This window comes from Saccopteryx bilineata, chromosome 9, assembly GCF_036850765.1.
Source record: "Saccopteryx bilineata isolate mSacBil1 chromosome 9, mSacBil1_pri_phased_curated, whole genome shotgun sequence".
NCBI classification, from domain to species: domain Eukaryota; kingdom Metazoa; phylum Chordata; class Mammalia; order Chiroptera; family Emballonuridae; genus Saccopteryx; species Saccopteryx bilineata.
In genome coordinates this window covers 23,428,172-23,456,006 of record NC_089498.1, presented here as the reverse complement: position 1 = coordinate 23,456,006, position 27,835 = coordinate 23,428,172, and the positions used below count along the sequence as shown (strand labels likewise).

Sequence of the window (27,835 nt, the reverse complement as noted above, 5' to 3'; positions counted from 1 at the left end):
CGAACGTGAGGAGGAAATGAGTCTTCGAGACTGCTTTTGGTTTTCAGCCCAAGGGAACCAGAGGGATTCCTGCAGATGGGTAAGTCCCTACTCTGGGATAGTGGAGCAATGGGGAATTCCCCATCAAGTGACTATGAAGCCTATGCCTATTCGCAGTTGCTTAAGAGATTGTTACATAGTTTCAAAGTCAAAGTTAAGAAAGAAACTTTGGATGAACTATGGTATTTAGTTAGAAGGCATTGTTATTGGTTTACTCCCACAGGAAAAAGTTACTTAATTTAGGACAGTGGAGATTAGTAATGAAGTCTCTCCAGAGAGCTCATCAGAGTGGAGAAATCACTTCTTTAAAAGGCTGGTCCGATGGTAGTGGGTTATCAGAACTTAGTTAGTCGCTCACCTGGAATTGGGGTGGAGGAGAGGTCTCAGCATGGTCAACCTGAATTGCTAGTTGCAGCAGCTATGGAATTTGAGAATGGATAGGAGACTCAGGTATTAGGAAAGTTGTTACAGCTTTTCCTGTTATGATCTGATTTTCTTTAAAGTTTTAGATACAATCCTCCGAACTAACATTTTGTTTCTTTCTTATTCTTTGCCTGAAAATTTAGACAGGGGACTCATGAGGGATCCAATTATAAAATCTCTTAGTGGCCACTGAGTTTTATTTTCCTCTTGGAGAGATTTTGATTAGTCTCATCCACCCTTAGTCTTTGTCAGAAAATGCCCCGACTAAAATCAGGCAGGCATCTTTCTAGTCTGATTGTGCTCTGAAACCCCAGGTTTCTCTCTGGTTTGTCTGATTCTAGTTTCTGTTAGGCTTTTGTTTGATATCATCTAAAATGTGGTTTTTTAAGGTCTGAATTAAGTTCTTGCATGCAAAAATTGAAATACTGGCTATTATATTGAAAAAATAGTTTCATCCCTACATTTTTTGCTTAAAATTGGAACTTGTAAGGAGTGCGCATTTAAATTTAAATTGAATAGACTATGGATCCTTAAGAATTTCTACTTTGGTTAATGCATTGTAAGGTATATTCAAATTTAGAAGTCAAATAGTAATTCAAGTATTAGGATTAATCAAAGTTATATGTTATAGTTGTGTTTCTGTGCTGAAAATTGTCTTGTTTGTGTGTAAAGATGTGCTCAGGTCTGTGAAACAAAGAAATTAAGCAAAATTAAGCAGGACCTAGGTAAGTCATTTCAAGAATTTGTCTCAAGCTGCTTCAGGCAGTTGGCTGCTTGTCAGGCCACATCCTGCAAAAGGGGCCCCGAGAAAATCGGGAATTTGGCCTCTGATGAAGAAGAACATTTATCTTCTAAACAATTTTTTGAATTACAGTCTAAACTTTCTGACATGGAGGTTGACATAACCCTTTCAAAACTGACCAAGATAATTGGCCTCTGCCTCTTCCTTCTGTTGTTGAGAGATGTTAGCTTGGACTGTTCTTTCAAAAGTTGAATATTTACAATTTATGACTTGGTGGGAGGATCAGGCTCGTATTTAAGCTAATCAGAATGCTAATGCTAACCATCCTGTTAATATTACACAAGATGAGCTTTTTGGACAGGGACAGTTTGCTGATTTACAACAGCAATGTGGAATGAGTGGTTGTGTTGTGGAACAAGTTAAATTATGCTGTAAAAATGCTTGGCAGAAAATAGTTATCCCAGGAGAGGTGACGCCTTCCTTTGTTAATGTTAAGCAAGGAGTCTCTGAGCCTTATGTTGATTTTCTTGCAAGACTCTGTAATATATTAGCTAAAATGTTAATCTCACAAGTGGGACTCAGATACATGTTACTTCCAGTAGTTGCTTTTGACAATGTTAAAGCCAAACGTCAGAGGGCTTTACATCCCACTCGTGCCAATGGTGTCAAGCATTTGTAGATCGACCCTTAAAAGAGTTGAGAGAACAGTTTACATCTTCTATAATAATACATTATATGGATGACATTTGATTTGCCACTTGTAAGCAAGGAGAATTATCTCGACTGTTTTTACAAGCTAAAAATATTTTAAAGGAGTTTGGCTTAATAATTGCAGAAGAAAAAATTCAAAAGACATTTCCTATTCAGTATTTGGGCAATACTATTGATGGAAATATTATAGTTCCTTAGAAAGTTCGAAGAGATACAGTATCCACATTAAATGATTTTCAGAAACTGTGAGGAGACCTTAATTGGCTTTGTCCCATGTTAGGTATCCCCATTTATCAACTTACTCATTTATTTGGTATATTAAAAGGTGAATCTGATTTGAATAGCCCATGACAATTAACACCTGAAGCTTTACGAGAATTACAGTGGGTTGGGAACGAATTTCCCAAAGCTCAATTCAACGTATAGATCCTACTTTAGCCATATATTTATTAATCATGCCCACACCACATTCTCCTACAGGAATTTTATAGCAAGAACAGGCAATAATTGAATGGATTTTTTTACCCCATAAAAGTACCAAGTGCCTACAAACTTATTTAGATATGATATGATTGGCTTGATAATATTTCGGGGGTATAAACACCTTTGAGAAATTATAGCTCAGGATCCAGCTATTATTGTTGTTCCTCTGAATAATTACTCAAGATGGAATTTGAACAGAACCTTCAATGGCAGTTAGGTGTTGCTGATTTTGTGGGACAAATTGACAATCATTATCCCAAATCTAAACTCATTAATTTTCTTAAGAGAACTGCTTTTATTCTACCAAAAATTGTTAAAGATTCTCCAGGTCAAAGTGACACTTATTTCACTGATACAGCTGCTAAAAGACACCATCTGAAACAGCCTTTAACTATTATATCACAGCCCATTTATTGGAAAGATGATAATGGGCAATGAAAAAAGGGATTAATCAAAATAGGGGGGGTGAGGATATGCTCTTATCTCCACAGATATGGGAGACCAGTGGATACCTTCCAGAAGACTGAAGCCTCGGCATGAGTCAGAAGTGGAAAAGGGGGAGATTTGACATCTTTGAGGCACCAGAGGAAGAAATAGAGAGACCAAGCCTAGAGCCAAAGGTTATCAGAGAAGTGAAGATAAAGACAACCTGCAACACAAAAGGCTGAACCACCTACTTGGGGCAACTGAAGAAACTTACCCAGGAGACAGAAAATGTTTTTGTTTTTTTTTTGTATTTTTCCGAAGCTGGAAACGGGGAGGCAGTCAGACAGACTCCCGCATGCACCCGACCGGGATCTACCTGGTATGCCCACCAGGGGGCGATGCTCTGCCCATCTTGGGGCGTTGCTCTGCCGCAATCAGAGCCATTCTAGCTCCTGAGGCAGAGGCCACAGAACCATCCTCAGCGCCCGGCAAACTTTGCTCCAGTGGAGCCTTGGCTGCGGGAGGGCAAGAGAGAGAGAGGAAGGAGAGGGGGAGGGGTGGAGAAGCAGATGGGTGCCTCTCCTGTGTGCCCTGGCTGGGAATCGAACCCCGGACTCCTGCACGCCAGGCCGATGCTCTACCACTGAGCCAACCAGCCAGGGCTGGCAGAAAATGTTTTAATTGGGACTAAGACTCCAAAACCATCCTTGACTCTGTTTCTGGCAATGTTGTTGTGTCTGTAGCAGTAAGCGGAACGAACTATTCTTACTAAGTTTATATTTCTAATCTCCTTTAAATAAACCTATTAATTGAAAAAACACCCCCTTTTTTCTGTTTATCTTAAAAATTCTGTTTGGCTTTCAGGACCATTTGACAGCAGTGGACCCTTAAGGCCTGAAGAAGGACAGGTTATATTAAATTATACTGTGGGCTCAGATAGATTACCTGTTTGTATAGGTGCAGGAGATCATTGCTTAAAGATAAATTCATAGGGCTGGTTATCTACTATACAAAATGGGCCACATCACCTTATTCTATATATATTACAAGGGTGGACCTTTCAGACTTATGTAAGCCTACCTTATATGTTCATGATTGGTCCTGTGTTCTGGAATGAATCAATTAATCTCATTACCTGTGTGAACTGTTTTTTTTTATACATATCTCAATTCTTCTATTAATTATAATCAATCTGTTGATTCTGTGTATATACTTAAAGCTAGAACAGGAGTCTGGATCCCTGTTCATATGCACAGACAATGGCAAAACTCACCTGAAATGTATTTAATAGATGAGGCTCTAAAACAGATATATGTGACACTTTCAGAGAAAGATTGAAATTGCTTTCTAGTACACCTTTATTAAATAACATTGTTGATAGATTATCTGAACTAAACCCTGTTAAACATTTGCAATTATTAGAAGCTTCTACAATAAGCGCATTAATGGTCATTACTGTTTTATGTTTTTGTATTTGCTTAGTCTGGAGAAAGAGCAGAAGCGACGACTTGTGTTGTTTTGGAGGACAAGCCTCCTTGTACACCATAATGTTGCAGAATGAGTTAAAGAAAAAGTGGGGAGATGTTGGAGGAAAGCCAAAGCACCGAGTGACTTTCTGTTCCCATCCTGAGGAAGTGAGGGGTGAGACCAAGCACACATGACTGAAGGCAGTCGTGTGTCCAGGAAAGGCCACAAGGACGCGATGCTTGGCCCTGCTGGAGCTTTCTGCAGGTCAGGAATCAGACAGCAGATGGTGTGGTGTTATGTCTCAGAAAGCGCAAGAGAAATCTAATCAGTTTTGCAAAACTAAATAATAAAATTGTACACTGTATTCTGCTTGTTAGTTTCTCACACATGATGTCATGTGTCTGCTTAATAAATTGGATAGCTGGTCTCTCTAAGGCACCTCAATCCTGGAGAGATTGGGGTCCTCCACTTGCAGTATTGTTGCTGCTTCATTTCTTTGCGGCTCCTCTTCATGAGACTGAATACTAACAACACCTAATGATCCGAACCAGCGACCTCAGCGTTCCAGGTTGACACTTTATCCACTGCGCCACCACAGGTCAGGCGCACTGCAGATTCTTAAGCATTTCCTCAAAGCCATTACCAGGAAAACCATAGGTACTGTAAAAGCTTACATCATTACATCATTTTTTTCTTTAAAGAATTGAGAAAAATATCTCCGAAATGCTTTAAGCTCTGAGCAAAAGTCTTGAGATCCTCTCAAGTTCTAAGTTTTTATTATTTTTACTGTTCTTTGCCAGAAGTAGCTTTGTGCTGACGGTGTTCACAAAAGAAACATTTGCAAGGCCCAGGGAGTATGTCTTCCAGGAAGTACATGTCATTATCAAAATTACTAATGATAATAGTAAGTAGTTATTGAGACACTTACTACATATAGAGCAGTATGCTGTGCATTTTACTCACATAAATTCACTTAATCTTCCACACGACCCTAGGAGGTAGCTATTGCAGTTAATAATGTTTTACCTGAAACCCTAGGGGCCAGATTCATTCAAATTCAGATTTTTAAAAAGGTAAACAGAATACATATACCCTACGTTACCTAATAGGCTCAGCAGGGTCTGCGGGTCCCCTGGAATGAAACGCTAATATTTCTGCAGTTGCAGTGTTTGACTCTGCAAGCTAAGTGGGGTAAATGAAGATGGAATAGTCTCACATCAGTTCAGATGAGGTTTTTCTGCCAAATGAGTTTGGGTCTGAAACTTATAAATTTTTTTCCCCCAGTTTTTGGAGCTTATTTGATTTCAGAATTGCAATAAGGGATTTTTGACATGTAATATTAACATTTTTCATTTTATCTCTGAGCAAAGTGAAGTTGAGTGAGGCTAAGGAATTTGCTCAAAGCCACACAGCCTCCAATTGCAGACGCAGAAGGCCATTAACCCAGGTCGGCTGATAGAAGTCAATGTGTTAGATAGATGTGCTGATTCCAGAGTTGGCGCTCTAAACCACCAGGCCACATAGCTCCTATGAGAGGCACCTGAGATGCCAGAATCAGAACAGAGAGGCACAGGTCACTCAAAACTTCCCTGGATCCTGACCAGGCAGTGGTGCTGTGGATAGAGGGTCGGATTGGGATGCAGAGGACTCAGGTTCAAAACCCTGAGGTCACTGGCTTGAGCGCAGGCTCACCAGCTTGAGTACAAGGTCGCTGGCGTGAGTGTGGGATCATAGACATGACCCCATGGTCACTGGCTTGAGCCCAAAGGTCACTGGCTTGAAGCCCAAGGCCATTGGCTTGAATCCAAGAATGCTAGCTTGAGCAAGGGGTCACTGGCTCTGCTGTAACCCCCCTGGTGAAGGTACATATAAGAAAGCAATCAATAAACAACTAAAGAGCTGCAACAAAGAACTGATGCTTCTCATCTCTCTCCCTTCCTGTCGGTCCCTATCTGTCTCTCTCTCTATCTCTGTGTCACACACACACACAAAAAGAAAGTTTCCCTGGAGACCCAAGAGATTCAGAGAGTCGGAATAGAACCACATTTCTTTAGAGCTTACCTCTTCTTTGGGCATGAATGTCACTTGCACGTTGGACTTCTCACCAGGAAATAAGACCCCAGAAGTAGGCTGGACTTCAAAGATCCATGCCTTTGGCTTGAATTCAGGATGTAGTTTCTGTCTTAAGTACTTCGACATGTGTTTCTCCAGCTGGTTAATAAATATTAGACAACTGGATCATCATTCATGAAAAATGGACTTAGTCCTTCACTGATTTATTCACCCTACATTTACTGAGTACCCAGGGGTCAGGGAATGTGTAGACCCCAGGAGTACAGAGATGAGTAAGACATTCTCCAGACAGCGTGGTCTGATAGATAGCTTCTCAAGTGCTGGGCTAAGGGATAAGATTTTATTCAAGGGGCAATGGTTGGCACTGAAAGTCTGAGTAGGAGAGTGAAATGATGAGAGTGAAGTCCTGGTATTAGAAATCTGGCTGAAATGGAAATTGATAAAAGGTGACCAATGGGCCACTACCCACTTACATTGTTACATGGCTTCTGGCTGTGGACACTCCACTCACAAGGAACTTGAAGATGATTGGAAAGCTGAATAGTTTCCATAAGGCCCTGTCCACACTGAATTGTGGCAAACTCCAGTTTTTCACAAGACAGTGTCATACTGGGAATGATCACTTTGGCTTGCAGACAGATGTGAACCGTTGGTCCTCCAATGACCTACAGTGGGCATAAGATTGCTGTTAGCATGTGGCATAGGGTTGGGGAAGAATCATGGTTCTGAAATTGTACCTGGATCATCCCAGGGAGGATTGACCAGCAGAGCTGGGAGCTGGGAGCTGGGGGGGGGGGGGGGGGAGGGGATCAGCTGGGCCCAGAGGTGCAGCTTACCTTGATGGGCAGAATGACCTCTTTGTTTCCAACAGAAAGATTGGTCCCTTGTGGGTCAAATCTCACTTCAAATGTTTCTGTTTCACCACAAGGAAGATTCTTTACACGATCTAGCTCAGTACTAAAGCCTAGACCAAGACAAACAAAGTTTCTTCAAGTGAGCTGCTTTAAATAGAAGTCCTCTGGGACCAGATAACCACTCAAAGAATCAATAAGCAATCCAATAATTCTCTCAGCTGACCCCAGTTGAAACACACACTCTACTCCAGAAAGAGTACAGATGGCCCTGTTAGAAATGACAAGGGGCAGTGGGAAAGGGTCTCCCCGGCCTGGTTACCTGTGTCGTGAAGGACGCGCTTTTCCGCGTGGAAGGACACTGGGATGTGACTAGTGTTGGTGATCTTGATGATGTGGGTTCGGACGTCACCAAGGATGAAGTAGCCAAAGTCCAGGATGTACTCTGGCAGCTGGATTCTGAAAAGGTTGACAAGCTCTGTATACCTGTCATTTTTTCAAAAGAGAAGGCATGAGGCCCTCTGCTATTTCCTGTGCACAATGCTATCCTCTGGAGTTCAGAACAATTAAATGGCCCCCAGAATAGAAACTAGGATCAAGGTACTTCTTCTCCCAGAAGTCCACAAATGCTGTTTCAGCCATTATCTCAAAACACCTTCAGCATGGGCCCTCGTGAATCTGAAACTGGGTCTGTCCATTGGACAAAGCCAGAAGTTTCTGACTTGAACAGGCAGAGACCTGCCTGGTTAGCTAACGCTAAAGGGCAGCAGGTATTTGAGGTGATGAGTGGACTGCATTCCTAGATCATCAACCATTGTTTCAGGGAGCGCTCTGCTAGCAGCCATGCCTGCTCCGCTAGAGTGTGAAATAAACACCCCACGGAAGGCACTCACTTGGCCAGTCTGCGGTGACTCCTATGGCTGACATTGTCCGTGGGATTGGGGATAATGGTTTTCTGATGTTCCATGGCATAGCTTTGGACTATAAGTCGCTCTACTTCCATCTGGAGCTGAGCATTTAGCTGTAGCAAGAGAGAACAGCAAGTGAGCGAAATCTTCTAAAACAGGCACTCTCAATGTGGGCAATATCACCCCTAAGGGGGTGAAAATCAGTTCATGGAAGGGGCAAAAAAAAAAACAACTTAGCTATCACAATGGTTTGTGGCCCTCCAAAGGGTCACATACGTAACAGATTTATATCTATCTGTGATATCAACATTTTCATGGGGGTGGGTGGAGTGAGCAAACTGGTACATATATAGCATGAGTAGTCTCAACAATAAAAAAGGACAAGCTATTGGTGTTGATGGATCTCAAGGGCATCATGCTGAATAGAAAAAGTCAAACTCAAAAGGTTATATACTGTATGATTCCGTTTATTTAACATTCTTGAAATGACAAAAGGATAGAAATGAAGAACAGATTAACGGCTGCTAGGGGCAAGGGATGGGGAGCGTGGGGGTGGGGGTGGCTATAGAGGAGTAGCTTAATTCTCCCTGTTGAAAATGAGAAATTTCTCCCCACTCTCTTTCTTAGAGTGTGCACGTTAGAGAACTTGTGAGTCCTTTCTCTGTCTCTTTGAAATGTATGTCAATTTTTTTAAAGGCTATATAAGCATAGTCAGCTTTACCACCCAGAGTGTCTTTCTCAAGGTCCTGGGGACTGTCTCTCGATGTATTCGTCAAAGATGATGGAGCCCCTACTAACCAGTTTCGGCAGGAAGGCTGGAGCCTAACATCAGAGGGGACTGTCATACAAATGAGAAGTTTGGTGTCCCTTGGATAAAGCCAATGAGCTAACCCAGGTGGTCGCCCAGTTACCATGTAAATGTGATGAACTATGTGTGACAAGTGCTGCTGCCAAGTCCTCTGATTTGAGGACTAGTTATAGTTCTTAAAGATTAGTGACTGTTTAATTTGACAACATGTCTGTAATGGGTTGCATCTGCTTGGCTATGTATAAAAGGCTGAGATGTCCTTCTGGCTTTACAATCTCTTAGTGGATGGCTTGTGACACAGATCTCATTCTGGTTTAACAATTATTTAATAATAAAAATGTTTTCTTCCTCGTCTACCTTTGTGGAGAAATTTTCTGGGTTGGAAGGACATTTTTTTTTAAATTCTATTTCCCCAACAAACACAAGGATCCTACACTTGAAAAAATTGCAAAGAAGCAGCCCTCCCATCCAGTGCCAATAAAACTGATGGAAGCTGAGTGAGCCCTATAGCTTGTACCCACATCATATCCTGATTTTGATCTTGTACTTATGTAAGACTGGAAAAACATTTCTTTGCAACTTCCTGTGAATTATAATTATTCCAAAAGAAAAACTAAAAAATGTAATGTTATACTATTCAAAGAGATTACATTTTACATACAATAAATGTATTTCATGGGGTATTAGAAAAAAAAGATGTCTTGGGGGGCAGTGAAAGTGACCAAAGGTTGGGAAACCCTGTTTTAGAAGGTCCTAACCTGAAGCCCAGGGCCAACCAGGCAAGGTCAGTCTGTGAAGTGGCCTGCAGTTGACAGCGGGGAGAGGTGGGAACTGTGACAAGCTGGGGCGGAGCCTGCCTCACCCGCAGCACGCCCAGCCACCCTGATTGTAGATCAGCAAAGCCAGCCCTCTGCTTGGCTCCTGAACCACTCAGTGTCAGTGGCCCCTGGCTTATGCAGAAGGACTAGCCCGCTCTGCTTCTGCCATCATGGTCTCTGAAACCCCACCTGGGGCTACAGGGGCCGCCAGACACAGCTGTAGGAAGGCTCTGACCAGGAGCCACCTGGGAGGCAGGGAGCACTGCTGCCCTCATGGAAGGCTGGGGTTGGGGGGATGGGGATGGGGAGAAGAGGGCAGAGGCTAAGAATACAGTATTAGTTAGGAGCCGGACAGGCTTGGATTCAAATCCTAGCTCTGCCGCTTGCCTTGGGAAATGCACTTTGTTTTAATGAGTTCCGCAAAACTGCAAAATGAAGATAATAATGGCACCTTAATCTCCTCCCTCCCCCCCCCCCCCGCCACTGTGGGAGGGTTTAATGAAATAATAACGCAGGCCCTGGCCGGTTGGCTCAGCGGTAGAAAGTCGGCCTGGCGTGCGGGGGACCCGGGTTCGATTCCCGGCCAGGGCACATAGGAGAGGCGCCCATTTGCTTCTCCACCCCCCCTCCTTCCTCTCTTTCTCTTCCCCTCCTGCAGCCGAGGCTCCATTGGAGCAAAGATGGCCCAGGCGCTGGGGATGGCTCCTTGGCCTCTGCCCCAGGTGCTAGAGTGGCTCTGGTCGTGGCAGAGTGATGCCCCAGAGGGGCAGAGCATCGCCCCCTGGTGGGCATGCTGGGTGGATCCCGGTCGGGCGCATGTGGGAGTCTGTCTGACTGTCTCTCCCCATTTCCAGCTTCAGAAAAATACCAAAAAAAAAAAAATACCAAGAAAAAAGAAATAATAACGCAGGTCAATAGCATGTAGGAGTTAAATAAATGGTGGCTGTTGTTATTAATTATGATTATTCTCGGAGCTAAGGTTCATTTTCAGTATCTGCAAAACAAGTAATCGCTGGTGGCCTGTGGGGTTCCGAGTCTCCCCAGGGACACGCGTCATTCCCCACTTGAGAACCCCCTCTTAACCAATCTAACAGCTCTCTTAGCTGTATATATATATAATTCTTCCTTAGAACATGATTCTCATGTGCATTTGCATTTTAAAAGAAGAGCAGAGAAAGCAGCCTCCATGGTCAGGAACAGACTGTTAGGAGAAGAACTGCAGGGAGTGGTGAGAGAGGACATTGGGGACTTTGCCTTTCTATCCACAGCAGGGCGGCCTTTATTTACAAGCTGGGCCACTCTCTCCCTCGGGAGACCACCTCTTGGCTTGGCCCCCATCTCAGAGGCACTGCACGCTTGTGGCCTGTGGGGTTCTGAGTCTCCCCAGGGACACGCGTCATTCCCCACTTGAGAACCCCCTCTTAACCAATCTAACAGCTCTCTTAGCTGTATATATATAATTCTTCCTTAGAACATGATTCTCATGTGCATTTGCATTTTAAAAGAAGAGCAGAGAAAGCAGCCTTTTCGGCTGTCCTCTTACCACCACTTCATGGTTGGGTACCCGAGTTTACCCTCTTCCCTGACCACTCAGTACACCTCCCTGGGAAGCTCACGATCTCCTGTGATTACAATGGCCATTTGATGACTCTCAAATCACTTTCTCCAACGTATCTCTCTCCCCAGGTCCACAGCAATGGTTCCCACTCCCTATCGGATGCCTCTGGATGACACACAGAGATCTCATGTGTAATAATGAGCCACCTAAACTCATTTCTCTTCCTCCTTTATCACCAGAAACTTGCTTCTCATCCTGAGTTTCTTATCTGAGTGCCCTCTCCTTACTGTGGCATCCAAGCAAATCACTTGGAAGTCACCTCCTCCTCACTCCCACATCCAACCAATCCCTGACCAATCTACCTCGAAAGCAGTTCTTGAATCCACCCAATTCTTCCTGCTTTCTTGCTCACCACCTCTGTTATACTACCATCTACCTCTCATCTAAGATTACTCCATCAGCTTTTAAAATAAAGGATACAAGCCCTGGCCGGTTGGCTCAGTGGTAGAGTGTTGGCCTGGCGTGCAGAAGTCCCGGGTTCGATTCCCTGCCAGGGCACACAGGAGAAGCACCCATCTGCTTCTCCACTCCTCCCCCTCTCTGTCTCTCTCTTCCCCTCCCGCAGCCAAGGCTCCATTGGAGCAAAGTTGGCCCGGGTGCTGAGGATGGCTCTGTGGCCTCTGCCTCAGGTGCTAGAATGGCTCTGGTTGCAGCAGAGCGATGCCCCAGATGGGCAGAGCATTGCCCCCTAGTGGGCATGCCGGGTGGATCCCGGTCAGGCGCATGCAGGAGTCTGTCTGACTGCCTCCCCGTTTCCAACTTCAGAAAAATACAAAAAAAAAAAAAAAAAAAAAAAAAAGATACAAAATGGTTATCCAGGGGATGTGGTGGAAGGGAGGGGAGAAAAGAGGGACAAATATACGGTGATGGAAAATGATTTGACTTTGGGTGATGGGCACACAATGCAATCAACAGTTCAAATGCTATAGAGATGTTCCCCTGAAACCTATGTACTCTTATGGATCAGTGTCACCCCATTAAATTTAATTTCAAAAAGAAAATTAAAAAAATAAAAGACACAAAATATGATTACCCACAGTGCCAGCTGAACCACTTAGTGACTTCCTATTGCCCTCAGGACAAAGTTCAAAACCCTTAATAGGTTTACTAGGGGGTTGCTTCCCTCTTTTGGCTTATCTTGATTCCCTTATCTCCCCACTTCTTTGCTTTAGCTATACCTTCTTCTCCCTTCTATTCCTCAGAGATACCATGTCCTTCTTGCTCCAGGGCCTTTGCACATACTGTCCTTCTGCCACATACATTCTGTGTAGTGAGGCTAGTCTTACCTCAATAGACTCATCCTCAGGCATCTCCTCAGTTGTCCCTAAGTAATCTGGTGTTTCAGATTTGTTTAACTCTTTTTCTAGGTTTTTTCTGGCCTGATCCAAGAAGGTTTCATACTTTTCATTTCCTGTGTGGATTGCAAGGAGAAGAAAATCAGGATAATTAGAAATATGTGAATTATTCCCCAGACACAGACTCTTAGCTCAGGTTAAATAAAGTGAGAAGGGAAATGAATTTTTTGGTACTTCCCTGGCCATGCTTTCTCTGCTTTAGGGGATGAGGTAATTTGCGAGTTGAATTTGTCTCAGAGACCTCACCAAGTTTAAATGAGATTATGCATTAGTGAGCTACCAACTGGCTCTCAAGAAGTTGATGGCAGTAACATCCTGAGTCACCTGCAGGGTGATCCACTGGATCCCAGCTGACTTGGTACTTTCCCAGTTCTAGCACTGAGTTAGCGGCTGAGGAACAGGGCAGGAGGAAAGGCTGAGCTGTGAGGGTTTAGTCTGAAGCTGTTTAGGGAATGTGGGCTTTAAAGAGCTTGAAGAGGGATTCATGAAGAAGCATGAGAAATTTCTCTTGACCTTTGATCTAGCAAGAAATTACCAGAGAGAATCTATGGCTGAAAGAGCCACTCAGCTGAGCTTTGGAGCTTGCAGAGACAGAAATATTCTGGTACAGAGGGGATAGCTCCACAGGCCAGATGCTATCAGGAAAGCCTTGGCTAGCGACGTGGGTCTAAATTAGCCTCCAAACTCTGTAATGCCAAAAAGCGGTCAGAACCTTGGGTGCCTTTCTGTGCAGTTGGTATTTTGAGAGTGGTGCTCCTGGCAGTAAAACCAGCCCTCGCCATCTCAGTGGCCACCTCTGAGGGTGCTACTGGGAAAGGACAAGTCAGGGAGATTACAGCTGGAGGGAAAGTGTGCTGGAAGAAAAATCTTAATTTGCGACTGCCACAGCCATGTCTTGTCTCATTAAACTCAGGCCACCAAGTCAATTTCAGCTCTTGACATTTTTTTGCCATTGAAGAAAACATAGAAGGCAACCAGTAAGGACTGCCAAGCAAGTAATGTGAGTAGCCATCAATGTCCAAACAAGCAAAGCTAAAATGCCTATTTTGTGTCCTGCGGGGAAGTACAATAGTGAGTAGCATCACCTTTGAAGTTTCTGGGGAGATGGAGGCAAATTCGGGGGTAGATTCCCTCTCCACTCAGTGTGATCTTTTCTGGGTCCAGGTGGGCGATCTGTATCTGGAAACTTCTTTGAAAGACCTCCGGCACTCCAGGTAAGTAGTAAACCTTCAGCACCTGCTCTTCAAATGAACTGATAAAACCCTAGGTGGCAGGAAGACCAGAGAGGAGTTTAACATTTACAGTGGACTCCTGCTGCTGGCGGCGTGATGGACAGATGAGCCCAAGGGCCTATTGTGCTGGGTATTCTCCACGCACATTCCTCCCCCATGATTTATTTTCATGACAAGAAAAATTCAACCAAAGTGCCTTAAAACTGAGAGAACAACATACTAGATGTAAAAGAAACTACTTCTTCCATTTGCTTTTAAAATCAGTTTGGCTCACTGAAGTCTACTGGTGTTTACACATGTGCTACTGAAGAATTGCTCTTATTTATTGTAGTCACTGGACAGGAGGCCCTTAGCTTCAAGGAATTGCAAGGAACATGTTAAGACATAAGTGGAAATGAAGTACAGTGGTACCTTGACACACAAGTTTAATTTGTTTCATGGCCAAGCTCATGACTCAATTTGTTCATGCATCAAATTGAATTTCCCCATTTAAATAAATGGGAGTGCAATTAATCCGTTCTGGTCCCCCAAAACCACATGAATTTTTTGTTTTATATGCTTTTAAATAAGAAAATGTACTTTATAAATAACAAATACATACATATATATATATACACACACACACATAATAAGAGAGAATGTAAAGGAATAAACTGGTTTATGAAATGTATTTACTTCAAGGTCAGGCAAAGATGCTGGCAGAGGGGGAGGAGTGGCAAAGGAGGTTTTCATTTCGAGTGCTATCGCTTAACATAACTTACTTTCTACACACTTAACACTACATTTAATTGCAAAATTTAACTTACACACTACGTATTATGTGTAACTTTATCGCTAAACTTAATTACTATTTTTTTACTTTGTTTAATCATAATCATTTTCTTCACTGACTTTTGGCTTTTTCGCCACACTTTCCTTGCTTTCACTAGAGGCGGTTTCAACAAAAACCTTTCCATGGAAGCTTGTTTCTTCCTCCTGTTAAGAACGTTTGGCAGGCCACCTGGTGGAGGGTGGTGGAAGCTCATGATTCAAATATCTGCTTGTGACTTAAAGCAAAAAATTTGCGTGTGACTGCTCGTCTCTCAAACTGCTTGTGATTTAAAGTGCTCGTATATCAAGGTACCACTGTATCTTATAATCATGAAAACAAACCCCTGGGAAAGGACTGTCTTGGTCACCATTGAACCCGTGGTGCTTGAATGATGCCCAGTGAATGCAGGAATCAGTAAAAATTTGTTTAATAAATGAGTGAAGAACTTGAATTTATTTATTTTTCTTGCTTCTGAGAGCTCTTTAGTGTTCATTTAAAAAATATCACGCCCATAGTCCTGGCATTGAATGTTGATTGTAACGTGATATTACGCTTGGGTGTGGCTTGTAGGTGTGAATGTGGGCTCCTCTGCCCACATAGCCAGCATGGGGGGGGGGAGGCTACTTACTGAGAGAGGCTGGACCAGGGGCACTCCGGGCATAAGATTGTCTAGCGAAGACGAGTGGTCAGTCAGCACTCTGAACTCAAAGCCGACTTTGCCAGTGTTCTTCAGAGTGATTTTATCCTCTATGACATGGTGAAAGAGCTTGAGGAGAAGGAGGAAGACAATGATTGCTCTGTCACCACCCTTTGGGATGCTACTGCCATCCTACCAGAGGGGCTAGACAAGGGATCCCCAAACTTTTTACACAGGGGGCTAGTTCACTGTCCCTCAGACCATTGGAGGGCCGGACTATAAAAAAAACTATAAACAAATCCCTAAGCACACTACACATACCTTATTTTAAAGTAAAAAACCAAAACGGGAACAAATACAATATTTAAAATAAAGAACAAGTAAATTTAAATCAACAAACTGACCAGTATTTCAATGGGAACTATGCTCCTCTCACTGACCACCAATGAAAGAGGTGCCCCTTCCGGAAGTATGGCGGGGGCTGGATAAATGGCCTCAGGGGGCCGCATGCGGCCCGCGGGCTGTAGTTTGGTGACCTCTGGCTAGACAAACATGCCTTGGGTTTTATTTTTCATGATGTAACCCTGCCGATCCTCATTCTACTATCACAAAAATGGTGCCAACTGGGGCAGGAGGCGCATTATACCCCAGACACCGGGCTCTACCTAAGTTCTTCTAACAATCCGTGTAGTTCACTATGGCTGGTGGGTGAACATCTCACCTCCTGGACTTCAGTTTCTTCACTACAAACAACTCATATTATGACTGGCAGTGGTGCAGTGGACAGAGCATTGACCTGGGATGCCAAGGTTCTAGGTTCAAAACCTTGAGGTCAGTGGCTTGAGCACGGGCTCATTAGGCTCGAGCACAGGCCCACCAGCATTAGTGGGGGTTGCCAGCTTGACTGGCTTGAAGCCCAAGGTCGCTGGCTTGAGCAAGGGGTCACTGGCTTGGCTGGAGCCCTCAGTCAAGGCATGTATTAGAAGCAATCAATAAACAATTAAAGTGACAGAACTATGAGCTGATGCTTCTCATCTCTCTCCCTTCCTGTCTCTCTCCCTCTCCCACACGCGTACACACGTGCTAAAGAAAAAAGAAAAAAGAACTCATATTAGAAGATCTTAAAGTAAGCTTTTCTACACCAAGAATCTTTTAAAAAAATATATGATTTGAGTTCAGAATCTTCTAGAATGAATTTTTCTAATTATGTGGCAAGACATGGGAATAATAGGCCAGACACATCCTTTTTCCTCAGATTTTGCTTACATAATTGAGCAGCTAACTGGCAGGTCCAACAACCACAAGCTAAAACCACTTTAGGGGTTCTTAGGACAAGGTAGGGCAAGGACTAGCTGTTTTGAAAAATACACTCTGAGCTGAGCCAGAAACAATTGCCCTGAGGACCCTGGAGATAAGAAATGAAAGAATTCTATTTGGTCAGTGCAATAAAAAAGGTCTCAATAGGTGTTGAGTGAATTTGATTTTAACCACAATCTTTTTTTAATTTTTTTCTAATTTTTTTTCTTCTTTTCCAAGTGATAGGAGGGGAGACAGAGACAGACTCCCGCATGTGCCCTGACCAGGATCCACCCGGCAACCCTCATCTGGGGCCGATGCTTGGCCCATCTGGGGCCATGCTCGCAACCACGCTATTTTTTTTAGCACCTGAGGCGGAGGTTCCACAGAGCCATCCTCAGTGCCTAGGGCTGATGTGCTCGAACCAAGCAATGGCTGCAGGAGGAGAAGAGAGAAAGAGAGAGGGAGAGAAGAGGGAGGAGGAGGGGTGGAGAAGCAGATGGTGGCTTCTCCTCTGTGCCCTGATTGGAAATTGAACCTAGGACATCCACACCTCAGGCTGATGTTCTACCACTGAGCCAACCAGTTGGGGCCAATTTTAACCATGATCTTTAACCTATAGATACACATGTACACACACAGTTCAGTAATACCTGCAGTAGCTACATTATGGGGATCTAATCTCTATTAAAATTTGGTAGGAGATATGGTCTCTGAGTACATAATACAAAACCAAATTGGGAAGAGAAGATGTAAAGACATAGAATTGACTAGCAACTCTTCCAAAGTAAAAATTAGAAGGCACATTATATTATGGCAAACGTTATACTTAAGTATCAGGAGAACGTAAAGTAAGAGAAAGTTAAGTGAGGGATGGAACTGAATGGGGTTCTACAGTGTGTATAGGTTTGGGTTGGCAGGGTGGAGGATGAGTGGAATAATTTGAGTGGAGGTATGCAGGCAGGAAGGGGTGGGTGCCTTAGGGCCAGCCAGTAAAACAGCTTGACCACAAATGAGAGAATGAGTTCTAATGGGGACTTGTAAAGAACAAAGTTTTTTTTTTTTTGTATTTTTCTGAAGCTGGAAACGGGAACAGACAGTCAGACAGACTCCCGCATGCGCCTGACTGGGACCCACCCGGCCCGCCCACCAGGGGCAACGCTCTACCCACCAGAGGGCGATGCTCCGCCCCTCCGGGGGCGTTACTCTGCCGCGACCAGAGCCACCCAGCGCCTGGGGCAGAGGCCAAGGAGCCATCCCCAGCGCCCGGGCCATCTCTGCTCCAATGGAGCCTCGGCTGTGGGAGGGGAAGAGAGAGACAGAGAGGAAGGAGGGGGGGGTGGAGAAGCAAATGGGCACTTCTCCTGTGTGCCCTGGCTGGGAATTGAACCCGGGTCCCCCGCACGCCAGGCCGACGCTCTACCGCTGAGCCAACCGGCCAGGGCCAAGAACAAAGTTTTTTAATGTAAGGAGCATCAGCTAATAGAGGGGCTTAGGATACCCTCACCCAAGTGGAGGCTCCTGGCACTGATCCAATGGGTGACAGAGGAGGGGACTCATGACTGAAGGCCCTCTCTGGCCCAGGCACAGTATTGACTGGTCACTTAAGTAACCACAACCACCTGGTGAGATGGGCATTGCTATCCCATTCCCATTTTGTAGATGAGGGATACTGAGGCTTGGAGAGGTTAGGTGATGTCCCCAAGGTGACACAGTCAACAGGAAGTAAAACCAAAACACATCCCAGTTTCTCTGGTGACAAAACGATACTCTTTTCTCTATACTATGTGGCCTTCCCAAATGCTGCTGGGTTGACTGTTGAGGGAAATTTGGGGGAAATCTCTCTGGCAATGATGTTTAGATGGGTTAGCAGTAGGTGCTAAAAATGCATTGCAATCCCTTGCTTCCACGGGATTTGCGGACCAGCAGTGTAGGCATCACTTAGGAGCTGGTTAGAAATGCAGATTCTCAGGCACCACCCTGGACCTACTGGATCAGAATCTGCACTGGAACAAGGCTCCTGGCGATTCATATGCACATTACAGTTTGAGAAAAACTGCTGTGATAATGAAGGTGTGGCTTGATGAGACCCTGCACTTGATAACCGCAGTGGTGGTGGGAAGGGTAACCCAACCCAGGGGGATCCCCGGGTGCTGTAAGGATGTGGGGAGGCAAAGGAGGGTGCAGTGCAAAAGGCCGTGGAGATTATAAATCTGAGGGACTCAGAAGGTAGTCGTGTTGTTGAGAGAAACAGAGAGGTTGGAATGGGCTTCTGGATTGAGAGGGAAGATGCAAATTTTAGTGTCTAAAATGCTGATTTCAGGAGACGGCAAGGGAAGCAAAGTGAAGACACTTGGCAAACAGCTGGCAGTGGGAGGATGATCAGGATCAGGGAGGCAGATGAGGGGTCAAGGAGAGGGGTGATGGTGAGACTACAATGAAGGGGGGGGAGTTCCAGGAGTGATTAGAGCACATGGATGATGACTGATGTCTAAGGCAAAAGCAGAAAGTCTCCCGATGGCTGGGCAATACCTGTAATCCATAGTTAATATCCTTGGTGTCAAATGAATAGGTGACCATGGACGCCTCTCCCCTCAGCATCATCTCATAGGTGGGCCCTCCTTCCACTCTGCACAGAGCTTTAGCCTGTGCGACGATGTCACAGTGTCCGTAGAAGGTGAAAGCTAGCTGGTGGCTACTGTGTGGCTCCAGCACGCCATAGAGGGGCAAAATATCAAACACCTGTGGAGAAAGTCATTCCATATGAGAGCATCTGTCAGAATGAGGGGCCTGCAAAAGGGAAGTTCAAGTTCGGTCGGTTTACAGATTAATTCCCGACTTTAACTTGTCTGACTCCATGGAAGGGGACTAGCCCAGCCCCCTGAAGACACATGATGGTCATGGCGGTCACAGTGCTCTGCCAAGATTTAAATCTCTAACTTGGGGCAGGTGCTCAGGAAGAAGAGTCAGTATCAGACGACCTTAGGGCCCAGGAGGTGTTACTTCTATTCCTAGTGGAAAGCATTCCCCCTTGCTCAGAGGTCCATAGGGATTCCAGAAATTCCACCTGGCTCTGGTGTGGGTCTATTCTTTCTGTTTTGGCAGAATTCCTTTTTAATCCCTCAAAATCAGAGGTGGGGGGAAAAGTTAGCAAGAATGTAGAGTCTGCAATGGGCTCCTCCCCACTGCTGAAAGAGACATGAAGCATGCTGTATATATTTTAAGAATACAGACATACTATGTTTTATTGCGTCTTACTCTATCTCACTTTGTAAACACTGCTGGCTTTTTTTTACAAAGTGAAGGTAAGACCCTCTGCCAACAAAAAATTTATGACTCCCTGAGAGCTCAGAAGGTTAACATTTTTTAGCAATAAAGTAATTTTTAATGAAGGCGTGTACATTTTTTAAGACACATACTATTGCACACTAAATAGACTACAGTACAATGTAAACATAACTTTTATAAGCACTGGGAGACCAAAAAATTCAGGTGACTTGCTTTATTGCAGTGTGACAGTAGTACATTTTTCCCCCTATGAAGCTAATTGGACAATTGCCCAAAATGTATGTACAAGGATGTTTACTGCAACATTATTAATAATAGCAAAACTTTGGAAGCCAATTAAATGCCTATCAATAGGGGATCACTTTAAATGAAGGTAGGTGATACTCTACCCATGGAGGATGATACAATGTATATTTATAGCCTAGAAATGATGTGCATAACAGATTATTGAGTGCAGAAGCAGTTCCATTTATGGAAAATTACATATGCCATTGTATCACACCTGAAGATGTGAGCATGTGTAAATTCAGTCAGAAATTTGCATATGCAAATGACTATATCTGGGAGGTTGTTTGCTAAGTCTTTTTCTATAAATGGTGGGGTTTTGAGGATTTTTGCTTTCATTTTCTGCATTCTTGAGTTTTTTTTGTGACAAGCATCTTTGAAAGTAGAAAAATTAACATTTCAAAGATAAGTGTTTTATATACACACATTTTCTCATTCTAAAAAATTTGGAAAGTACAGAAAGATTCAAATAGAAATATGCACATCAGCCATGAGATTATGTTGTAGATACACAAATACATGTGCATATACATATATATTTGTATTCTGATTTTTCAGTTGACAATATGAGTGCTGCTTTCCCACCTGACTAAATAGCCTTCACAAGTGTTATTTAAAATACTTTTTCAAAAAAAAAAAAAATAGAACAGGTAGAACTAAGTCAGTATATAAAGAACTTGCCCATTTTCTGCAAAAGAGTTTGATACTGTAATTCTTCTGCAGGTGTAACTTAAGTTTATTCAACTGGTCTCCTATTGGCAGAGTTGTTCCCATGTTCCCAATTTTTCTTGCTTTTATCAGCAAAATTGCAGCCTGCAAGAGCAGCTACAGGTCTTGATGTAATGTAAAGGCGTATCTGAGGAACCCTCTCCTAGCTGAGGAAGTGTGCGTTTAAATTCTGGTACACTTGCCAAATCGGATGTCACAGAGGCTATGCCAACTTATACTCCTGCCTACAAAGGTGTCAACGCTCGCTTACCCCACTCTGCCAGTACCGATAGTCCATCATCCTGGACATACGATAACTGCTTTCTCCAAGTTTTTGCTATTTCTAAAGTGTTGTAGCAAACATCTTTGTACGCAATTCTGTGCATTTCCAGTGGTTTGCTTAGGCCGTCATTCTAGGAGAATTTAAGGGTGTGAATTTGATCTCTGGATTTCCTCTTTGTGTTTACTATGAAATTACTGAGGGAAATATTTACATCTCCTTTCGTAGCCTCTCTCTCAGGGCTGGGAAGAGCACGAGGTCATGAACGTTTAGAGGTAACTGGTTTTTCCAATATAGAGCAGATCTATTTGCTGAGGTGTCGGGGCTCTGTCTGGGGCGGTGGCTCTGTGGGTGTTTGGCTGAGACGAGACCTGGATAAAGTTTCGCAGCCCCGTCGCAGCCAAACCCCGGCGCTGCCCCTTGCCACTCTGCTCCTGGATCTGCCTCCGTGTCTCTGTTATGGAAAGACCTCATCTTGCCAACCCGCCCCAGGCAAAGGAGACCGTACATCTGAGATGATCATGTTGGGCACTTCTCTTTGTCTCTGTTCTCCTTCTTCAGATCCTACACCTTCATCCACAGGGACAGACCTGGGGAGTTTAATGAAATGTAGAGAATCACTCCTTCGGCAGCCATCACAAGTCTTCAACAGGATCGTCCTGTCTCTTCCCCCCACTACTGTGCCCCAGAGAACACGTGGGCCTCTCACTCAAGGCATGCCTTTCTCAAGAGGCCAGCTGGTCTGTGCTCTGCTACTCCCTGCCCCCAAACAAGCAATCCAGGACATCAAACTGATCAATTTTCTGTCGACCCAACCCTCTCTGCCTGGCCTGTCAAACCATGTTCGACTTACAGAAAGTTCTGGGGAGCTCTGGCAATTCTTCAGACAATTGGATTTGTCTCCAGTGCTCAATGTTCAGTTTCATCATTAACTGGAGCATTCGATTGTGAGGATATAATGCCTGACCAGTTGTAATGCCCTTTTCTGCTTGCTATCCTTGACCTGACCCCAGCTGTCGACCTTGGGCAGATGGTGAGGGCACCATGGCAGGAAGGGCTCAGGGGGCTGTGGCCTCCTGAGAGCAGAGATGACTTTCAACTCCATATCCGAGATGCCTGGTCCAGGGTCTAACACTCGTTAAACTGATTAAACATAGAAGGCACTCATTAAACTGTTGATTGGCGAGTGGTTGGATGAATAAGTGAGGGATGAGTTTGAGAATGTAAATCAGTATAGAGAGAAGAAAGCTATTTTTAAAAATCCATTCTGGTGTTGTGCTTACTTAATAAAATCACGGAAAGCAATCGCGGACTCCTCTGTGGAGACTGCTGGCGAGCTGGTGGAGGCGGAGGTCCCGGGGACGGACTCCATCTGGGACAGGAGGGTACTGTAGGGCTTCCTCAGCCAGGTCACGAATCTACACACGCGTGGGGAAGAAAGTCAGATCAGCTGCTGCAAGTCAGTGCCTGGGCGGGCTCTGTGTTTCTAAGGCCACATTCCAAATCCTAGACCAGGCAGGTCGAGAAGGGGCTCCACACCCTCTCTTGTTCAAACCTTAACTAAGTTGCCACTTTCTTCTAAAAGTTTGCTGACCATCCACTCTGGCCCCAGAGCCCCTGGGCTTCCCCACTCACACTCATGTCTCCCGTCCCTGCTAGGCTGTGAACTCGCTGAGGACACTGTATTATAATGCCCGGAACAAAGCCAGCACTCAGGCAGGGTCATGGGTGAATGAGTACCAGCACCCTGCTCCCAGGGAACCAGAAAGCAGGGCCAGGACTCAGGTGAGGGATGTGAAGCGCATACTCTCTAGTCCTGCAGGGGCGGCTCAGCCTTTGCATGGCCCTCCCTGCCTCCTACATATTTGCTCTTGGGGCTTCAACTGCTGCCCCCTGGTCCTGCACCTGCCAGTTTGCTCTGCTGCCACTCAAGTTCTCTGAGCAGAGGACAGAGGGGGTAACTGGTGACCACATCAGCTGTAGCCCTTATGTCTGGGTCTCAAGACTGAAAAAGCCTTTGGATGTCACAAAGGCTACAGTGGTGGGGTCACCCCCGTTCTTTCTGTTCCCCTCAGGGTGCATGTGGCTTTTTAGGGACCCCTCCCCTGCTACATCTCAGGCCCTTGATAATAATTTCAACCCAATGTCACTTATATATTCATTCTGGCTCCATATGAACTTTACTTTTTCTCAGAGGCTGAGCAGAGATATCCCTTCTTATCATTGGAAGAAAAAATGTCCCACCTCTTAAGTTTCAGGGCATTTCATCTGCACTTCATTTAGGACACTGGCTATTCTGTACCATGTACCTGACTGAGTGCCATTTCCTAAACTTTGGGCGTTCCACTACCAACTTCATGATTTATGTCATATTGAGTGTCACTTAATCAACCAATTTTCACTGAGGTATAATATACACACACAATGCACTCATTTTAACCATACAGTTAGATGAGTTTTTTGCAAATATACAAACCTGCAAAACCACTATCATATTAATACACAGAACACTTCTGTCATCTCAGAAAGTTCCCCTGTGCCCCTACCCAGCTCACTGGCTCTGCACAAACCTCATCTGCTCTGTCACTATATATTAGACATGATGACAGTTTCACATAAATGGAATTATTAATATGTACTCTTGTGTATCAGACTTCTTTCGCTCAGCAGAATGCTTTTAAGTTCACATGTGTAATTGCCAGATGTTCTTTTAATCACTGAGCAGTGTTCTATAGTATAGATGACTAGTGTGTTCATCCATCTTCTTGTTGATGGACACCTCAGCTTTTAGTACTATGAATCAAGTTGCTGTAAGTCTTTGTGTAGTAGACATATGCTTTTATTCTCTTGGGTAAATTCCTAGAAAAGGAATTTCTGGCTTGTACGGTATATGTATGTTTGACATTACAGGAAGTTGGCAAACAGTGCTTCAAAGGGATTGCACACCATTTTACACTACCATCTACAGTGCACGAGGGCTCCGGTGGGTCCATATCCTCACTCATACCTGGTATTCAGTCTCTTTAATTTTAACCATTCAAATGATTATATAGTGATAGTACATTGTGGTATTCACTAATAGGCTTATTTTAAAGAGAAAAATTTATATAATTACTATAAGTTAAAAACCAGTTTTATCTACCACATTTAGAAAAATAAATATGATGGAAAAAAATCAGTGTTCCTATTTTCTTGCTTGATGAAGGCTCTGAGGTGGGCTCTGTCTGTTCAATTTAAGAAGCGGGATCAGTTGAGTTTCCCTTTGGGAAAACCCTTGGTTAGCGCCATCCTATAGAACTGTGGCTCTAGGAGGGCAGAAGCCAAGCTGCTTGCTCTTTACAGCCCCCATAGCCCAGGGTCTCATACTTACAGCCTGAGTTCAACATACATCTGATTGAATGGATAGATGAGTAGATGGATGGATGTGTGGATGGATGAGTAACAGGTGAGTAGCATGCAGCGTAATTTGGCTACTCTACCCGCCCACCTTCACTCTGACATCCTCCCCGCCACCCCCACCCCTCATGGCCTTGGAGAAGAGTGTAAAAGGCCTTTTCACCTTCTACCATGACCTTCCATTTGGCTTATTCCAGGCCAGATGTCTCTAGCTGCCATTACCTTAGGTAGAAACCACACCATTCTGGACAGAGGACCCATGGTGGGCTGGGTGCTGGGAAGTCCATTAAATAAAGATTTCGGAGCCTGATCCAGGGCATGTTCTGATTAGGCAGGTTTCAGGAAGGGCCCAGGAATTAGATTTTTAACGGCCTTTTCAGGTGATTCTAACGTATAGTCAGATTTAGAACCTACCATTGGTAGGAATGGTGATATGACGGCTAAGGACTGGAGTCGATAATTAATGTGGGGCTATCTCTCAGCCTTGCCGCCTGGGGAGAGTGAAAACTAGCAGAGGGTGATCTGGAGCACTTATGAAATCTCCCCAGGTCAGCAGAGACACCTGGGGAGACTGCCAGATCACCGCCCCTCACAGTAACACTCTCCTCTGGTCCAACATCTGCGCCCCTTGGAAAGTCACGCTGAATAAAAAGAAAGAAAGCATATGGGAATATCTGTAAAGGAAAAACACAAAAGCCATAGAGTGTCCACAGACCTAAGAAAGAAACAACACCTCAGTGGACAACTGGGAAGTGAGAAGTCTCTTTGGAAACAAGTAAAGGACCAGTAAGGCAGCCTTACTGCTAACAGACGGAGCCACAGGGGACAGCAAAACCTTTACCATAATGAAGGCTTCCACTTATCATTAGAGTTGAAAACCTGCTTCAAAAAACTGAAATAGAATGTCGGTAGAGTGTTTTTGGATCAGATTTCATTTTACCCTCAGGAACAGATGATTACTTTCCTGTTATGCTGACCCAAACAGGATTAGATTCAGTTATTTTTAAAAGAGTATATAACAAACAAACGAACAAAAATCAATATTGCTCCAATTGCAGAGCTACCCATATCAGACTCCCTGGAGGGCCCAGGAAAGGAACCCTCGCCTTAGCTGAGATGGGACCCCATTAATGTCAGACACGCTGTCAACCAGCCACGCTGGTTTGGGCTCAGCAGTTTCCCTCTTGCTATTTTATTTTCAATTTTCGGTAACTTTGGATCAATCCAATCTTTTGTGCTGCCAATGAGAGGAAGACCCTACCACTCTCATTTCCTCTTCTGTCATTGCTGGAAGCAGTGGTCCATCAAAATAAAACCCTAAAGAACATGCTTGTGCTTCGTGGTGTTAACATTTCGTGCTGTAGTTCGGACAGTATTTGGAGCTCGAACGGCATATGTTGGATATCCACTAAAGTCTGTGCCGTGCAGACGAGGTCTCTAAAACGTGGGGGAGTCTTGAGGTGGACACAATGACTTCTACTTCATTGACTTCTTGGACGTGGATTCTAGGGGTGTTCACTACAGAGGATGAAGACAGCCATGGGCTGGATAAAAGGTCTTGCAGGTGTGTTTTTTTGGCTCCTATGCTATCTAATGTTATATTTTGCAGTTATGACTGTAGCAGATGCTACTGGCACACTTTCTACATCCCCTTTGCTGGAATGGGGCACCCCTCCCATGGGTTCTGTGGGTGGTGGCTGCACCTTGCTCTGGAGCATTGCCCTGGCTTAGTAGAGCTGCCTGGGAAGTTAGGGTGTGAGCTGTAGGCAAGGATTGTTTGCTGGGGGTAAGGACCATAAGAGCCCAGTCTCCTTGTCTCTGAGTGGGACAAACTCTGAGGCAATCCACACTCCAGAGCTCCCATGAGGTCAGGCAGAGGCAAGACTTCTGAAATCACACCTTCCCCTAGTGTTCCCCTCTACTCTATATTGTTTCTTTTACTCTCTTGTAATTTCTCCTGAGAGCTCTCTCTCAGTAAGTCTCCTGCGCATGAATCACCATTTCAGGCTCTGCTTCTAGGGAACCACTGTCTCACTGCAAATAGGAGAAAGCCAATTCTTGCTTCAAGGGACTTGGAGGGCAGGGAGTAAGAGTCAGAGACATAGGAATGGGTATAACTCGGGATACAAGGGCTCCAGCAGCTAGATGTGCAGAGGGCACAGTGGTTCAGAGCAAGGCTGTGGGGTCAGACGGCTTGGGGTTGAATTCTGGCTTCCCCATTTACATACCATGTGGCTTAGGTACTGTGTTAGTGACAGAACCCTCCTCATCCGATTGCTGTGAGGTTTTCTCATGTAAATAACTCAGCAGGGCGCCCAGGACATAGTAAATGTCCAACGCACACGAGCTGTTCTTGTGCTGGGATTGGTAACGATTACCATCATGTCTGAAATTTAAATGAGAGAGGAATCTACTGTAGGTCAGAGAGGGTGAGACCTATTTTCCCTGGATGTGTGTGGGGTCTTCCTGAAGGAGACAGTCTAGCTGCACCTGGAAGGGAGAGTGGTACTTCCTAGGTGAGGAGTGGAAAGGATGTGCTGTCTGAGGGAAAGCTCTCTGTAAAGGAAAAAGGCTGGAGAGAACCCGGGTTCTCCAGGGACAGGTGAGTCTGTCATAGAAGGAGGGTCATGAGGGTGCCAAATGGAAGCGGGTGATGATGAGGACGAGGATGGTGATGGTGATGATGATGAGGAGGAGGACTAGCAATGAGTGAGAGTCGGAAATGGCCAGCAGTGGAGGCAGCCATGACCAGAAGGGGGCACAGCAGCCATGAGGACAGGAGAGGTGCTGATCCTCCTTCTGCCACTTTATTTTCTGTTCTTCTCACACACAGCTCCCTCCCAGCATTGAGTGGAGGGGGTTGCGAAGCACAAAGAGCAAATGTAGGGGGAACACAGGTGACCAAGGGTTCTGACTGTGGTGGCCCTCACTGTCTCCTCCGTTATTCTCTCATTGTGCATCCGTCCTGTCTAGCCAGCTGCTCAGCCTAGCTCACTGGCAGGAGGCAGGCAGCAGTGGGAGTCTCGGCTGTGGTCTATCAGGATGCGGATCAGGATGCGACGTTTGGCCCGGGCCGCGGCCCTGCCATTCCGCCTTTCCACCTCCTAACATGCACTGGAACTTCCCACTGCACCTGCCTCTCCATTTCCACTTTCTTGACAAAGGCTGCCACTGTCTTTT

At 44.8% G+C, this 27,835-nt stretch overlaps 1 protein-coding gene across 2 annotated transcripts in view; it reads right to left on the bottom strand.

The window, feature by feature from the left end:
• The window catches only part of HYDIN (HYDIN axonemal central pair apparatus protein), a 365,754-nt gene that overhangs the window by 105,131 nt on the left and 232,788 nt on the right, over positions 1 to 27,835 (bottom strand). For both annotated transcript variants that reach the window (XM_066243172.1, XM_066243173.1), the window contains exons 24-34: positions 22,543 to 22,677; positions 21,768 to 21,849; positions 19,231 to 19,440; positions 15,394 to 15,531; positions 13,808 to 13,985; positions 12,654 to 12,778; positions 8,109 to 8,236; positions 7,538 to 7,674; positions 7,201 to 7,328; positions 6,838 to 7,029; positions 6,353 to 6,502 (exon numbers count right to left, since the gene is read on the bottom strand). In XM_066243172.1, coding sequence (XP_066099269.1) covers positions 6,353 to 6,502; positions 6,838 to 7,029; positions 7,201 to 7,328; positions 7,538 to 7,674; positions 8,109 to 8,236; positions 12,654 to 12,778; positions 13,808 to 13,985; positions 15,394 to 15,531; positions 19,231 to 19,440; positions 21,768 to 21,849; positions 22,543 to 22,677 — 1,603 coding nt within the window. The remainder of the gene's footprint in view (positions 1 to 6,352; positions 6,503 to 6,837; positions 7,030 to 7,200; positions 7,329 to 7,537; positions 7,675 to 8,108; positions 8,237 to 12,653; positions 12,779 to 13,807; positions 13,986 to 15,393; positions 15,532 to 19,230; positions 19,441 to 21,767; positions 21,850 to 22,542; positions 22,678 to 27,835) is intronic.